The 15,934-nt window shown below is 33.6% G+C and overlaps 1 protein-coding gene across 1 annotated transcript; it reads left to right on the top strand.

Annotated features, from left to right (window-relative positions):
• The first annotated feature begins 516 nt into the window (after positions 1–516).
• LOC130636627 (U6 snRNA-associated Sm-like protein LSm1) lies at positions 517–15,219 on the top strand. Its single transcript, XM_057446410.1, has 4 exons — positions 517–616; positions 3,086–3,154; positions 13,349–13,464; positions 14,510–15,219. The coding sequence occupies exons 1-4, from the start codon at positions 559–561 to the stop codon at positions 14,684–14,686; spliced, it is 420 nt and encodes a 139-aa protein (XP_057302393.1). The 5' UTR covers positions 517–558; the 3' UTR covers positions 14,687–15,219.
• Positions 15,220–15,934: the final 715 nt, after the last annotated feature.

Here is a 15,934-nt window from a genome sequence, read left to right as displayed (position 1 = left end):
AAAAAAAATTTGGTGATATCAAATACATTTAATTGGCATGAACTTAACTTCAGACCAAAACTGCTAATGTCACTACTTTTTTTCACGTTATTATTTATACGAATAAGGTGTAGCTAATGACTCGTAACAGGACTTTTTTTAAAAGGCTTTTTTTAATTAAATAAGGTTCAATATCCTTTAATAAATTAGAAACACCAAGGAAGAATACAAAGTTTATTTCTTATAAAAAGTGTGTACATTTCAGCAAAAATGAATGCGTGACAAAGTTTTGCAATAAACTTCTCTTCTACCAGACTTGAAGTTAAACACAGCAAAAATGTACTGAATGGTGAACTTAGGGGATGTTCTAAGGTTGATGTTAAACGAAACTTTTAATAAGCATGAGAAAATAATGGCATTGATCGATTTTTGAATTTGGGAAGTGACCATTTCCTCTGTCATAATTTTTTTAGTTGTGCAATGGTATTTCCAGATCCTCATATGCAACTTTAATTAGGATCTTCTAAAGATATATGCTACTTAATTGGTACTTGCATTATTTTTAGATAACTAACACAAATGGATTTTATGCATTATTTGAAGACAAGAACAGCAAGTTTGTTGACTGAACTTGATAGTAAGTTATTTTACCAATCTGTAAACGGGTGGATGGAAATAATGTTTCAGTGTTTGATTTTTGAACCATGTACTTTAGGACAATAACATGTTCAACTACTAAATAAACTTTTCTTGATGCCACACTGTCAGGGAAGGTCATTACAATTTTTTTTCAAATTTACACCATTTCATCACTACCACAGTTGAGCAAATCCTGAAAATTTAACTTGATATTTTTTCTCTATCAGAGTTTATGGTAAAAATTCTCTAAGATGCTGCCAGAAGCAACTTGTGTCTAAAATAAGTTTTATTGTTTTCCAACTTGTAGTTTTTTTTTCAGATGTATATCCAACATTTACATCAACCATGTTTGGCAACTTGCACAATTTAATGCTGGAAAGCATGAAAGCTTAAAAGAATACACTTTCAGTTTTTTTTTAGGAAATAATAAAATACATTAAGTCCCATCTTTATGATTCTATAAGTACTGTTTAGTTTATTATTAAAAAACTTTGTCCAGATTTGTCAATTTTTTTACTCTAATAGCAATTTTCAACTCTTCTGCAATCAAAAAATAGCTAAAGCTTTGTCCCGCAAAATTTCAGATAATTCTCTAATTTCTTGTGCACTTTCAGGCTGATACACAAGTCGATTAGTTGCTTTCGATTAGTTGCCTTCTACAAACCGAAATGGTATCACATTTAAGACTGCTGCTTCTTACCTGCTTTTAACCAAAAAAAATTCCAGTTAGTTGCTTGTTTTAAGCCAATAGGAATGCTTTATATTCAAGCAGCAAATGTAAACGACATAGGTGTGGTTGTTTTGAAACATTTTTAAAACTGGTATAAAAAAGAGGAAAAAAACACGGCAAAGAAAGGTTTTTTCAAATTTCTTTGTTGTTGAAATGACAACTGCCACAGTTATTACATCACTTTTGTGTTAAAAGAAAAAGTTGCTTTGCGTATCTCCTATTTTTGTATGTACACAATGTGGACGCGACTAATTGAAAGCAACTAATTGACTGGAGTAGCCTAAAACAAGATAATTTTATACATGCCTCCTCTTTTTTCCCACGTGTCCTGGTGAACGCAAACCTACTCTGGATGTACAGAAAAACGATTGACTTGTTCGTTGTATTTTAATCTATTTATAAAAATTTAGAAATGATTCAATATTTAGTTTCTTTCATTTTTCTAAAAGTTTTTCCAACTAAAAAAAGAACATGGCTTCTCGCAAACGTTTATGTCCTACATTTTGTGGATTTGTAGTTTCTCGCCAAACCTTCTGCCAAAGAAAGTGTATGCTCCTGAAGTAAGTTTTAATCTGCTGTGAACATTAACAATATTAGCTAATAACTGTAACAAGTTAAAAGGGGTTATGATACTTTTGAAAACAATATTTGAAATTCCTGATTCAACCTCGTGCCTAGGCCTTTATCTTTTTAGATGCTTAAGAGTGACAACGTTTAAATTTAAAAGTCTATTAAAAAAATTAGGATTAATAAAGTATGGGAGTGTAAATCAGATGTATGAACGCACAATACAAATATCCCACCACATATTCAACCACCCAAGTCTTTTTCATTACGTGTCTGTAAGTTTTGTTGTATTCAAGTTCGAGAGGATCATTTAAATAAATTTGTAATGCTCTTCTGTCTGCAATGGTCAAAAAAATCACCATCAACGAGACCAAGACCTGATTAAATCATAATGTGAGTGTGTGCCCTAAAAAATAAGAACAATATTTGAATAACATATCCAAGAGCAGGTATATAACTTTAAACACTTTTGTGTTTTTCTTTGCTCTTTTTTTATTCTCTGCACTACAATCTTTTTTTCATCCTCAATTTCTTTTAGTTTTATTACAAATTTTGCCACTTAGCTAACGTGATTAGTTTTGCTCGATTCACAGCAACAGTTTTCAAAAAGCTTGAAAATCAGTCATTTCTAATTAAAGACCCTAAAAATTGTCACAATAATGGTGGAAACATGTGTTTTGACAAATATGTATTCACACTTAAGAAAAACACATTTCCACAACTTTCATGGGTATTTCTGTTTATGTCTAGGTTACTTGCGTCTCTGTTAAAACATAACCAATATTAGAAGAAGGAACGCTGTAACTCAAAGAATAATTTTTTTTAAGAAAAAGTGTGATTTTGATTTATGAATTTTCAATTCAGAACGAGACAAAACAAAACAATAAAAATTTTGCTCTTAGATTGGTTATTCTATTAGTTATTTTTTGTTATTATGTATTTACTTTTTTCTTTTGTTTTTATACCATTTTAATGTGCAGAAAATCTTAAAATGAAATTCAATTTAACTTTTAATTTTGTTCTGTAAAAAAAATAAACGTCCCAGCAGTATATTTAAAACTGTGCATTTTCTGTTTAGGAAAATTTGTTGAAGTTGAAATTCATTGACACAGGTTTTATGTTTTTATTTTAAGTTATTTGTTAATATTTGTTAATCTTTTTTATATTTAGAGCGTTTATTGGTTGTTCTTCGAGATGGAAAAACATTCATTGGCGAATTAAGTTCTGTTGACCAATTTGGTGAGTGTTTTATGCACACAACTTACTCGCAAATTCTGCTGTTCCTACAGTTATGACTATGAGTTACTTTCAATCTTATTTTTGCATATGTTTTAATATTATGGTTATTTTTATTACTCCCCTTATTAAGGTTGGTTGAATTTTATTGTAAACAAATTTTTTAAATTCTTCATCAGGCCTATCGATAAGAAAATAACACCAGAGCAATAAATCGCTCCCCCAAGGTTACAATAATTAAAACTGGGCAAGCAATCTGAATAAATAGAATAAGTTTAAAAACACAAAGTCTTTTTTATCTATTTTATTTTATCTATTTTTGTTCTTTTTTACTGTAAATAATAAGAAAAGGAAACATTGATTTCCATGTGAGACGAATTGATATTGCTCAGCCAGAAAAACTATTTTTGGAATTGGGGGAGCAATTCATGGCTCAGCTAGTTTCTCATTTCTCAGAATTGGGCGAGCCTTTGCGTGAGCAAGAGCAATTGCTCTCCCCTTATTGATAGGCCTGCTTCATAATGTAGCAGTTTTACACATTATGTACAACATTAAATATTTTTGAAGGGTGTGGACAGCTTAAAAGGATCCCGATGTACTTTACCAAGCTGGACTCAACTGAAAGATTTGCATGAGAAATTAGCGAAAAATGAATTAACATTTTATTTGTGCTGCAACTAATTATTAAAAACAGTTTGTCGCCACTTGTGGATAAATTTAATCATTGCAGAAAACGCTAAAATATATTTATGCCGTTTTGTCTGCCATGAACTTTATTATTTACGCATTTAACTATATTTTATTTTTTCATTATTTTTTTTGCGTATTACTTTTCTGTGTAAAAAAATATTTCTAATTTCGGAGGTAGCTAAAACATTTTTTGTGTTTCGTTGAGTTTAAAAACTCCCTCAGCTAAATTTTGTCGACGTGATTTAGAAACTGACACAGTATTCCACAAGTACGGAAATTGTGACGGCACTTATTTGTCGATGCTAAAAATGCTGAATTGTGAGGGTTTTGTTGGACATTAATGTATGATGTATGCTTTTTAAAGCTCTTATCATGGAGGTGCAGAGCAGTTTAGAACCAAAAGGTCTTGGAACAAGGTTAGCATACTCTAAATTTGAAACTGGTTACCCCACATTTTCGTATCTAAACGTTCTTAGGACGAAACCAGCAGCGTTGATGGCTACATATTGGAAAAATATCATAAGAAAACAAACCTTAATTAGACAACAATATCTGTCTTTTCCTGTATTGTGGAATGAATTAAAGTAGTGTTTTTTTCTATTGATTTTTTAATATTTTAGAATATATATATATCCATCTATTGAGTAACTTAGGCCTCGTCCACAAGGATTGTTAGGAACAAAGTTTACAATACTCATTTGAGCATCATACCGCGCCCAGGTCCACAGGTTATGATCAGTAATTTTTTCAACCTGTTTGCTGAAATAAATTCTTTTCAATTTGAAATAAAAGAAATCATGCACACACCTGCTGCTAATATATTATTTATTTCGTTTTATTGCTTAGACGACTAGTATATTATATCATGTTAAATTATTTTTAAAAAAAATCATTCGTACTGAGATCTATTTGGAAATTATGTTGAATTTTTTTAGCTTTCTGTGAAGGCAAATTAATTGTTTTTAGGTATTAAAGTCATAATTATAATAGCAAATGAGAGCAGTACATAAATATGACGTAACAGGCCCTAAGAAAAGACTGGAGCTAGTCTGAAATTTTTAACGAACAAGAAGATCTAAGTGGCCATCAAGGTGGCAAGAAAAACAAATACAGTGGACTATCCATAACTCGAACTCTCACGGGGAATCAGAAATTGTTCGAGGTATGGAGCGGTTCGAGTAAAGGAGAGTTTGGAAATTTTGCTAAGTTTATTCTTTATACATAAGCCCCTTGAAACTTTACGGGTGAGAAGTAAGTCGCAAACAGTTTATTTTAGTTGACTAAATCTATTCTGTAAAAAATAAAAAAATCCGTAATTCCTTGTTCCCTCTATGCGACAAATGCGCAATCCATTCCGGTAGTTGTAGTCAACATAATAAACAATATGGCGGAACATGCGGACTTCACAGTGGCAAAAAAATCAGATAAAAACTTTATTACACTGGCAGAAAACAACAGTTTTTTTGAAAACTCATTTTATTCTCCTAATTTTGTATCACCAGTCGAGCCTCCTGTATGCAATGTATCGTGCACAACTTACAAAAATGGTTTACAAACACCAAAATCAAGTAAAGGAGGTGGCTTCACGTGTTGTGTTCCCCTGTGCTACAACAACTCTAAAAGAAACCCTGAATTATCATCATTTTACGTAATTCCAAAGGATGAGAAACTGTGCCAAATATGGCTTGGAAAGATTAACAGGAAAGATTTTAAACCTTCATTGGCACACAGAGTATGTGCAGCACATTTTGTGGGAGGTAAAAAAACCTACATGAACAACATTCCTACTATAGTGCCAAAAACTATCAAGCCATCTGTCACCATACCTAGAAAAACTCTTAATAGTAAAGGTCTAAAGAAAGAGTACATTCCTGTAGCTAAAAAAAGTAAACTTGAACAGAATGACCCTCCTAATGCTGAACAGGAGTTACAAAATGAAATAGACAGGTTAAAAAAAGAAATGGATAATTTAAAAGTGCAAATGTCATCAAAAGAAGAAGAATATGAACAAACAGCAAAACATTTACAATCAGAAATACAAGGTCATAACTTTACAATTGACCGGTTTAAACATAATAAAATGTACCTTAGGTTCCATACTGGATTTGAATCAAGTTATTCACAGTTCTACTCGATTATTTAAAACCTGGTGCTAATTCACTAATATATTGGGGGTCAAATACAAATACGGAAAAAATCTTATCACCAGATTGTATAACAAAAGAGCGTCCAAAAACTTTATCTGTTGAAGAAGAATTATTTTTAGCATTATGCCGATTGCGATGTGGATTTCCTATCGAAGACATGAGTGTGCGATTTAACTTATCAACAAGTCACATCAGTGGTATATTAATAACATGGATAGACTTCCTCTACTCACAATTACGTATGCTGCCAATATGGGCTACAAAAATTAAAGTTGTTGAAACAATGCCGAAGTGTTTCAAAGAACTCTACCCAAGCACTAGAATAATTTTAGACTGTACTGAAATATTTATCGAAATGCCAACTTCGTATAGAAGCCAATCTGCTACATTTTCAAACTACAAACACCACAATACAGCAAAAGGTTTAATTGGAATAGCACCAAATGGGGCTGTTACATTTGTTTCAGATTTATATGTTGGGCGCATTTCAGACAGAAAAATCACAGCTGATAGTGGTATTTATAGCTTGCTAGAACTAGGAGATTCTGTTATGGCTGACCGTGGCTTTGAGTTAGACGATGATTTACCAGTTGGCATTTCTCTAAATATTCCACCATTTATGAGAGGAAAAACACAACTCAGTGTGGAAGAGGAAACTGAAATACGACGAATAGCATCTGTCAGGGTTCATGTTGAACGAGCAATTTAAAGGGTAAAAAATTACAAAATATTATAATCATTGTTTAAATTATCAATGGCACCTGATTTGAACAAAATTTGGGTAATTTGTAGTTACCTAGTTATTTTTTGCCACAACTAGTACCAGACAAAGATGAGTAAAAAAACTTATATATATTCACTACTTTTATAAATATCTATATATTAGCAAAATTATATAGTTTGTTTTATCTTTCAAAAACTTAAAGTAAAAATCTGTAAGCTCGGGTAACATTTTTGATTTCCACAAGGCTTTATCAAATGATATGGTTTTCAATGTGCATGTCTTTTACAGTATAAACAATAAAGTCAATCTCTTGTAGCTCTGTAATGGCTAAAACGCCTTGACACTGAAAGTAATGTACATGATTTTTCTTAAGCTTTGGCTGTCCATTGTCGAGTTGGAGAAATATTTTTTTATCCCCACAAGCTTCAAGTATTGACATGTTAATTTTTGAATACACTAATACACTTAACCTCTATCGCCTTCATTGAATCACCACTTTTAAAAATGCCATCAGGACTTGCACCCAGGCATGGCCATTTCGGATTAACAAAAAAGCCACACTTTTCAACTTGAACTTTAAATTGTTTCTCATACAATAACAATACTTCGGATTCGTTGTTCTTGCCCCACTCACAAGCAGTTGACTTTATTTTACCTAAGTTTTCAGGAAAACATTTTTGTACTATTGATTTAGGGTATATGTTTTTACGTCTACTGATAAAATAACCAAAATTTAAGGAAGTTAATATTTTTTTTCTTTCGTCAGCTGATAATGAGCAACATCTGCATGTGACATGTGAAGTTTGCGTGTAACAAAATCTTGATCATCAGACTTAAGCAAATTAACTTCTAAAGAACCATTTAATGACTCTACCACTCCACTGACAACTTGTCTAATTTCTATTTGGTCTACCTCCAAATTATCATATGTCGTAATTGACGTTTCATAGAAGGAAGATCGAACATAATTATTTCTTCCAATAAATTGGCAAAAACAACACCTTGACCCAAAGCAAATAAATCATCGCTTAGTTTTTTAATTTTTTCTTGTGAAGGCTTGTGTGTAAAAATTGGGGATGCACAATAATCTCTTTTACCACACACAATAGGTCTTTTTCGTGTCGACAACAGATCTTTCGTTATGTTAGCTTTTTCGAATTTCAGTTCTGAAAATATTTTCGCCTCGTTTCTGACCTCACCTGGAACATGCCATTGCTGCAATTTATCAGTATAAGTTTTATCATCTGGAATGATATTTAAATTTAACTGTTTAAATTCCACAAGTTGGTAGAGAAGTGCTGCAACATGTTTGCAGCATCCGCGTGCACTAGCTTTGCAATTACATTTGGCATACAGAATGTCTCCAGATGCTTGACACAAATGTACGTAAACAGTGTATCTATCTTTCCTCATTGAAGCAACCACAAAACTTTTCATAATGAAGGATAATTTCTCAGCCTTTATGTTTGGCTTTACCCTAACTTTCTTGACATAACCATCTTTAAATAGTTGATAGCCAGGAATTTTATGTTTTATAGCTCCTCTATCCTTATTGTCAGAGCTTTCTCCTAAAACCATATAGCTATGTATTTTTTCGTGACTTAAAGGTGGGAGAAGCTCCAAACTTTGTGACCAATCTTTAATCTCTCCTTGCAACTTTTCTTCGATATCACAGGAGGAATATTCCTCGTTAGTAATCTCTCTAAATACTGGTCTTGTACCCGTGCAAGAGTTTTTAGAAAAACTAGGGTCCAAGGTTGTTGTTGATAAAATATTTAAGGATGTATCTTCAGGCTGTAATAATTTGTCCATGGTGCTACTGCTTATTCAAAAATGAAATCACAGTATAATGGCGTCTTTTTTCCGTTATTTTCATAGCAAAATTATATTTTTAAATGTTGGAGATAATATTATCCCCATAATAGTTTGCGTATTTAACAGATGTAAACGAATTAAGCTATGCGAGCAAACTTTTGCTAATTTGCTGTTGACTGCAACTACCAGAATGCATTGCGCATTTATCGTATAAAGGGAACGGGGAATTAAAGTTTGTTTACTGGTCAAATTGATATGATGTTTAATATTATCATTCAAATCCTTGAGAGACTCCATCAGTTCTTTTCCAAATTCGGAGAAAAGGCTGAAATCTTCGAGAATACTAACAGCTTTCAAGACTTCTTCTGTTGCTTGTTAAGTAATCTTGCTCTCGTCTTGGTCTTCGTTCTCTGCGTCATTTTCATACACGTCTTCAGCTTAAGCCCCAGAGAATTCCGATTTGATTTCAGCAATGATATCAGTGGTTGATAGTCGACTAGGGGAAGTACTGACTTCGATGGAATCATCAGTTGAGATATCAGGGTCGATGTTGTCAAGAAAATTTTGTTTTAAGTACAGAAGGTCAGTCTTTAGTGGTGGGATAGGATCCTCTTTTACGCCATCATCACTTAACTCTTCGAAAGGATCATCTTCATCATTGATCGCTTTCTCCAAATTTTTCTTCGAGATTCAAGATTTTCCAAAACAGTTGGGAAGGTTTGGTTCGAAGCATCATTCCAGGATTTCTTTAGCATGAACATTGCTGAAAGATCGAGAATTTTGGAATAGGCTTTTTCTCCTCCAAAGCTTGAATGAGCTTTCGGATCGCCAATGAGCGGTACTTTGCTTTCAGGGCTCGGATTATTCCTTAATCCGTTGGCTGCGTGTGTGATGTGGTGTTAGGAGGCAAGAAGGTCAATTCCACCCATTCCAGATACCAATGTGCGGATGTGCAGGGCAATTTTCGATTATCAAATCAATTTTTCGCTTGGACACTGCAAATGTGCGATCAAGCTTACGCACCTTCTCCTCGAAGAGATCTCCAGACATTCAACTCTTGTTCTGAGCACGATATCGACAAGGTATTGTTTTAACACCTGTAAAACAACGAGGCTTAACAGACTGTCCAATGACGAACATTGGCAATCGTTCCCCACAAGCATTTCCAGCAGCTAAACCAGTGAGTCTGAGTTTGCTGTGCTTACCTCCAGAGCACTTTTCTCCTTTTAGGTGTAAGGTTTTGTTTGGCAAACACTGGTAAAACAAGCCAAACTTGTCTGCGTTAAATATGTTTTCCAAAGGATAGTGGGAAAGGATTGTTGGCCATGTTATTTCAGTCCATGGTGCCGTCATCTCCTCTGTGACTGACTTTGATTCGCCAGCGATCGTTCTAAAGAATATGCCATACCTAAAGATATGAAAAAATATAGTGTAAAGAATGGAAAACATTCGATTTTCTTTATGAACTATTCTTGTCAAAATATCAGAGCAACAACAAAGCGTGATAAGGATGGAAGTCAAAGCGAAGTTTGAAGACATTCTTTCTATTGCAAAAATGGTATCATGGAGCCGACAAATAAATTGGACAAGTATGCAGTGGCTGTCAGGAAAGATGAAGTTATTGGTCATCTACCACTCAGAAAATCAGGACGCTTTGCCAAAGTCATATTTTACTTTCTAAAGAATAACCCCATCAATGTTTTCATGATTAAAGTTACTGGAAAGGCAATCAATGTTGGTGATGGTCTAGGGCTGAAGGTTTCATGCAAGATTTTCCTTTCATCGGACAGTAAAAAGTCTCTTGCTAGTTTGGAAGAACAGCTACCGTAACTTTTGTAAAACTTGGTAAACTTTTATGAAAACAGAAATAAAAAAGTTTTGAAAAACTGACCTGCTTTTCCACTTTTATAACCATCCATTTGAAGCTTGAAACGACTTATCACCCAATTCTTTGGCGAATTCCACAGCTTTCTCCTTTAGCATCGGTCCACTGATTGGGATATTTTCACTTCGTAACATGAGCAGCCATTTGTGAACAGCTTTGTTTACTTGTTCATATTTTTTCTGGCTTGACTCTTTTGCTAAGATTACCTTCGTCAAATTATTTAAATATTTTATCCTTGTGCTTTTTTCAAGTCGATAGTGTGCTCCTTGGTATTGCAAACTTGCTAGCAACATCTTTTGGGGCAGTCCCCTTTTCCAATTCTTTAAGAGCATTGTACTTTATTTTACATGACTTGTTATCTATGGGACGTTTTTTCCCTGCTACCACAGACGCCATTTTATTTATGAGAATGAGAACTTCAAAACAAAAATATTTGTAAACACACACTTATGACTTCGTTCGATCTAAGGGGCCGAACACACGTAGAAAATATTCGAATCGGAAAAAATTCTTCAATTTTCAGATTGTTCGAGTTATAAAGAGCGAAAATAGCCTAATATGCTTTCAGGGGAGAAAAAATATTGTTCGATTTGAGGAGATTTTCGAGTTATGGAGGTTTGAGTAGCAGAGAGTTGATTATGAGAGTTTATTAAGAAATTTCCACGGTGCTTACGAAATCGTTCGAGTTAAGGAGCGGTTCGAGTTAAAAGGTTTCGAGTTATGGAGAGTCCACTGTATATAAAAAACGGTATCTGTCTGCCTGCCTGCTTGCTTGCTTGACTGCCTGTCACGCAAAATGCGGTGTAAAAAGAACAGGCGAACCCGTGAAATTTTTTCAAGAAACACCGACCACGACACAACAAATTTTAAGAATTATCGACAGAGACAGTTTATCAGTAAAGACAGTTAAACAAAGTCACACAAAAATTTAGTCAAGATTATCAGTTGGACAAAAAATTTAGTCACTTTTGGCTGACTAATAATTTTGTCCTCTTTCGAAATCTTTCTAACTACATAATTTTAAAAATATAAAGGTCTTTTTACTATCCGTTTTTATAAGGTTCAAAAGAACAATTTTCAAAGAAAGATAATCGCAGGCTCTTATTTAATTAATCAGACTTCTATTTCTCAATCACAATATTATAATTTTCATCAAATAGAAGGTCGAGAGTTTTACTTTAAAAGCCAATTTCTTCTTTTTTCGGGGTTGTTGTACCACTTCACTATCGGACTGCGTTATAATGAGTGCTTTCTTTCCTTTTTACGTGGCTTCACGACTTTACTATCCCTCTGGCTCTCTTCGGATTCGCATATTAGCAAACTGGTTTCCTCATTAGAGGATATTTCTTCTTCATCTTCTTTATTTCCATTTTATTCAAGAATAAACTCCTTACTTTTCGTATGAGTGATATATCTGGAACTTTTATGTCAACGGAATCTCTAATCTCCTGCTTGGATTAGGGGGAGGTGTATATTCTGTTGACTCGACGATTCCATTAATACTGCTATAATGCTAAACTTGCCGAGATATTTCCCGTGATTTATTTCTTGGTCGATTCATGTTCAAATTGCGCAACAGCAGGGGTCAATTTCCTTCGATTTTTCGTCAGTTTTAATCTCTACACGAACTTTGTCTTCAATTTTAGCCTGATCCCACGTATTTTTATAAACGTGATAACCACGTGCGGCAATTGTAGACTGAAAACTGTAATGCATATTGACCTCTCCACTTACCCTTCTCGAAAAATTTGTTTAACAATAGTAAGAACGGTTTTGAAAATAAATTAAATCATTAGTCAGGCAAAATTTTAGTCAGACATAATTCTAGTCACTTTTGTCCGGCCTTGTTTTGTCCGATATGATATTCAGCAGGGGCGATTATTGCGTCATTTACCTTATCCTTTTTGCATTTTTTCCGCTATTTTTATATAAAAAATAATTTTTGTACAGTATATAGTATATAAAATTGGAAATGAAGCAATCTCCCGCCCCCCTATTAATTACTGTTCTTACCGGTACATGTCCTACTCAGATTATGGGCTATTTTTACCGCAAATATATAGTTCATATTTTACGTTTAATTTAGTTTTTTAGTTGTAAAAAGAACCATTTTTTATTACGGATCCTAAATATACGAACTGTTGGATGTAAATCGAACTGAATCAGTTTCCAAGAATTTGTACACAACAAATCTAGAAAATGATTCTCGAATGGTCATGTTTCGTTTTGTAGTTCAAACGAAACTTACAAAAATATATTTAAAAGAGATTTTTCAAAACAAATATGAATCATGTGTAATGTATCTCGTACACATTACAAGCAGGACAAAAATAACTTATTTATTTATTAGATGAACATGACGAGTCAAATCTATTTTTTTTTAATTGAATGAAAATTGGATTAAAAAATTATTCATCAAAAATGTTTTTCTTTTTATTTATTTATTATTATTTTTTTTTAATCCACAGTCAACAGCCCACAGTGAGGGCTTTTGTGCCACCCGGAAATATGCTAAGCTTAAAATAGCTACATGAGAGACGCGATAAAAACATGTTTCATAATGGCATTGATTTGTTGAGTCAGGATGTGAAGGATAAAAATAATTTTTAATTAGGAATGGAGAATAGTTAGAATACAATAATAAAGTAATTAAAACTGAGACAATTCGTAATTATCATGATCATCAACCCTTTGAAATTTATCGCATTCTTTGACGGCCAGATTAAGGTGCTTCCTCGCTATGAAGTCAGAAAAATCAACCAAATTGTCAAAAATCCATGCCTAGAATACCTCGAGTCCAATTTAATTCGGCCAAAATAATTTTGACAAATCTTCACACTAACCAGAAAAGTTTGGGAAACTTGTTGCACCCTGTTGATAATCTGATATGTAGAGAAAAGGTTTTAACGTTAAACTTTTGGATTTGTTTTGTTTAGCGAATCTTGTGCTTGAAAATACAATTGAAAGAATCCATGTTGGAAAGCAATATGGTGATATTCACCGTGGTGTGTTTGTTGTGAGAGGTGAAAATGTGGTCCTTTTGGGAGAAGTGGTAAATTTGTTGTTTTTTGTCTATGTTTGGTTGTTTTTTGTGTGCATGTTTTTTGTGTGCATGTTTCTTGTGTCATAATATTGTATTATTCAACTTTTTTTTACCACAGCATCGTTGTATAAAAAAGAAAACGTATTAGGCTATCAATACGCCTCTTTCTGCAACACGCCTCTTTCTGCGACATGCCCTAATGTAATTGTAAAATAACTTAATGCTAAAATGCACTGATATAAAATAATTTTAAGGCTACCAATTTGATCCCCTATGTAGCAATATACATTTCTATAACGCTGCTACGACTTCTCTTTGGCTGAAAAACAGAAAAAATCGCCACCTTTAAGTATAATTTGTTATGTCTCGTATAAATTAGTCATAAAATGTGCTCTACTGGAATTTCATAGCAAGATAATTTATCATGATCTCGTGACTACTTCTAATGATAGGTGACAGGATAATTATAAGGAATTCACCCTACTTTTGGATAATTAGTGTTAATTAGGGTGTTGTAGTGGTGTCACTTGTTTTCATACCTTCTTCAGAGGAAATTTCACCGGAAATATTTATAGTCATTTTTAAATAAGACTTAGTGCGAACTAAGCGGTTTTAAATTGGCTTTGGACTTACGAAGTTTTAAGGACTTTTAATATTTCCTGTCATATCTAACAACCGATTAGAATTTTAATTAATATTAGCTACTTTAGAATTCTTGGAGTTGTCTCAATTTCCAGTGTACTTTTGTAGAAAGATGAAATTTAATTTTTTGGCCAGTTGCTTCACGAATGTCTAAAATGTGCTATGTTTAAAATGCAAAATTTCCTTTTTCTGTTGGGACCTAAGTTATGACAACGCCCAGAACGGGATGATTTGTTGTAACAAGGTTTAATTTCATTCCCTAGTGCACCCTAAAATGTGTTACAACGTCCAGAACGGGGCGATTTTTTTGTAACAAGGTTTACTTTCATTTCTTAGTGAACCCTAAAATGTGTTACAACGTCTAGAACGGGGTAATTTGTTGTAACAATTTTGACAGGATTGTTCTCTTCAGGATTCTGAGAAAGAGGCTGCGAGTAATTTAATCAAAGTTTCCATCGACGATATATTAGAAGCGCAAAGAAGAGACATGCTTGAAAAAGAGGAGCAAGAAAAAGCGAAAAACATGTTGCGGCATGAAAGAGGCTTGCCGCCACACATGCCTGATATGGGTTTGGATGATTTCGCGTAACACCATCACCAAAAAACGTTCGTTACTGTACTCGTTACGACAAAAAAAGTTGTGTTTGCGAGAAACGCGTCGTGTCGTTGGTTGATCATAAAGTTTTGACTCTTGATGCACACCATGTGTGCTGATATTGTCGTGAGAGAAGCATGAAAGTTCCTTGGTAACCGAATTCACATGATTGACGTTAAGAGAAATTCCTAACGGTGTTAGGAATGTAAAATGAAAAAGTAGTTTATAAGGATTATATACTTGAATATTTAACTGCTGTTTTGTTGTTGCTGTTTTTGTTGTTGTTGTTTTTGTTTTTGTTGTTGTTGTTGTTTGTGAAGCATGCTTGAGGTTTTTAGAAGGGAGGGTTAATTGGTTCAACTATTTATAGAATTTTTTGCTTTTTTTGATCGTTAATTTGAATTATGTTTTTATAGAGATTGCGGTAATAGGACATTTTAATGAGAACAAAAGCGATTTATAATTTTGTTTTAACGATCCGAAAATGACGTCACGAAGATGTAATAATTAAAAAAGTTATTGTTCTCTGTAATGACATGCCATTAAACTGCGGTTGGTTTTTTTCTTTTCGCAATAACGTTTTATGTATTATCGTTTTGTGAATACAGTTGAAGTAATATCTTCAAAGTATTTTTTCTTAGACATTGCTCAACATTGTGTCACGTGATCGAAATAAAATATATATTTCATACGAAATGTTTCAGCCTCTTTTTGATTGCTGTTGATTATTGCTTTACACAATATTCCAGGTGGAGCCTGTTGTGTTATGTAAAATATACCCCCTACCCTCTATTACTTTTTATTATATGGGCGTGTCGAAGCATTATATTCGACAGTTCTAAAAGCCGCATTTGAATCGAAGGCCTTGCCTTTTCTTCAAGAAATCAATATCAACATTTTTGTGGGCAAACGAGATTCTTTGAAAACAACGGTGGCTTTTTTTGCTATCTGGAAGATATTTTTGGCCACGTGTAACTTATTGTCTGATATAAGGAATGATTTTTACCATGCTGTCTGAAAATCGTTTCCTGGACTTCTGGTGGGGTCTTGGTGACCACAGACGAGTTAGCGAGATTGTTTCTCTACTTAACGAGAAAAAATGCGGCCACTCACGCCGAACACTTTTTTCCGAGGCTCTTGCATTTACGCCATTTTGTACCAGTCCGTTTGAGCTTACATTTGTTTCTAAATGGTCTTCCATATCGTGGCAACCAAACAACAACAAAATTGCGTGTAGTAGTT

The sequence above is a fragment of the Hydractinia symbiolongicarpus genome, chromosome 3 (genome assembly GCF_029227915.1).
Source record: "Hydractinia symbiolongicarpus strain clone_291-10 chromosome 3, HSymV2.1, whole genome shotgun sequence".
Taxonomy (NCBI): Eukaryota; Metazoa; Cnidaria; class Hydrozoa; order Anthoathecata; family Hydractiniidae; genus Hydractinia; species Hydractinia symbiolongicarpus.
Note: the sequence above shows the minus strand (reverse complement) of the source record. Positions and strands in the feature narration are given on the sequence as shown.

Excerpts from the sequence above, each read along its gene's own strand:
- LOC130636627 (XM_057446410.1), top strand. The coding sequence starts at position 559 with ATGGATTTTATGCATTATTTGAAGACAAGAACAGCAAGTTTGTTGACT. Across the intron at positions 617-3,085 it reads TTTGTTGACTGAACTTGATA|AGCGTTTATTGGTTGTTCTT; the intron begins GTAAGTTATTTT and ends TTTTATATTTAG. Across the intron at positions 13,465-14,509 it reads TGGTCCTTTTGGGAGAAGTG|GATTCTGAGAAAGAGGCTGC; the intron begins GTAAATTTGTTG and ends TGTTCTCTTCAG.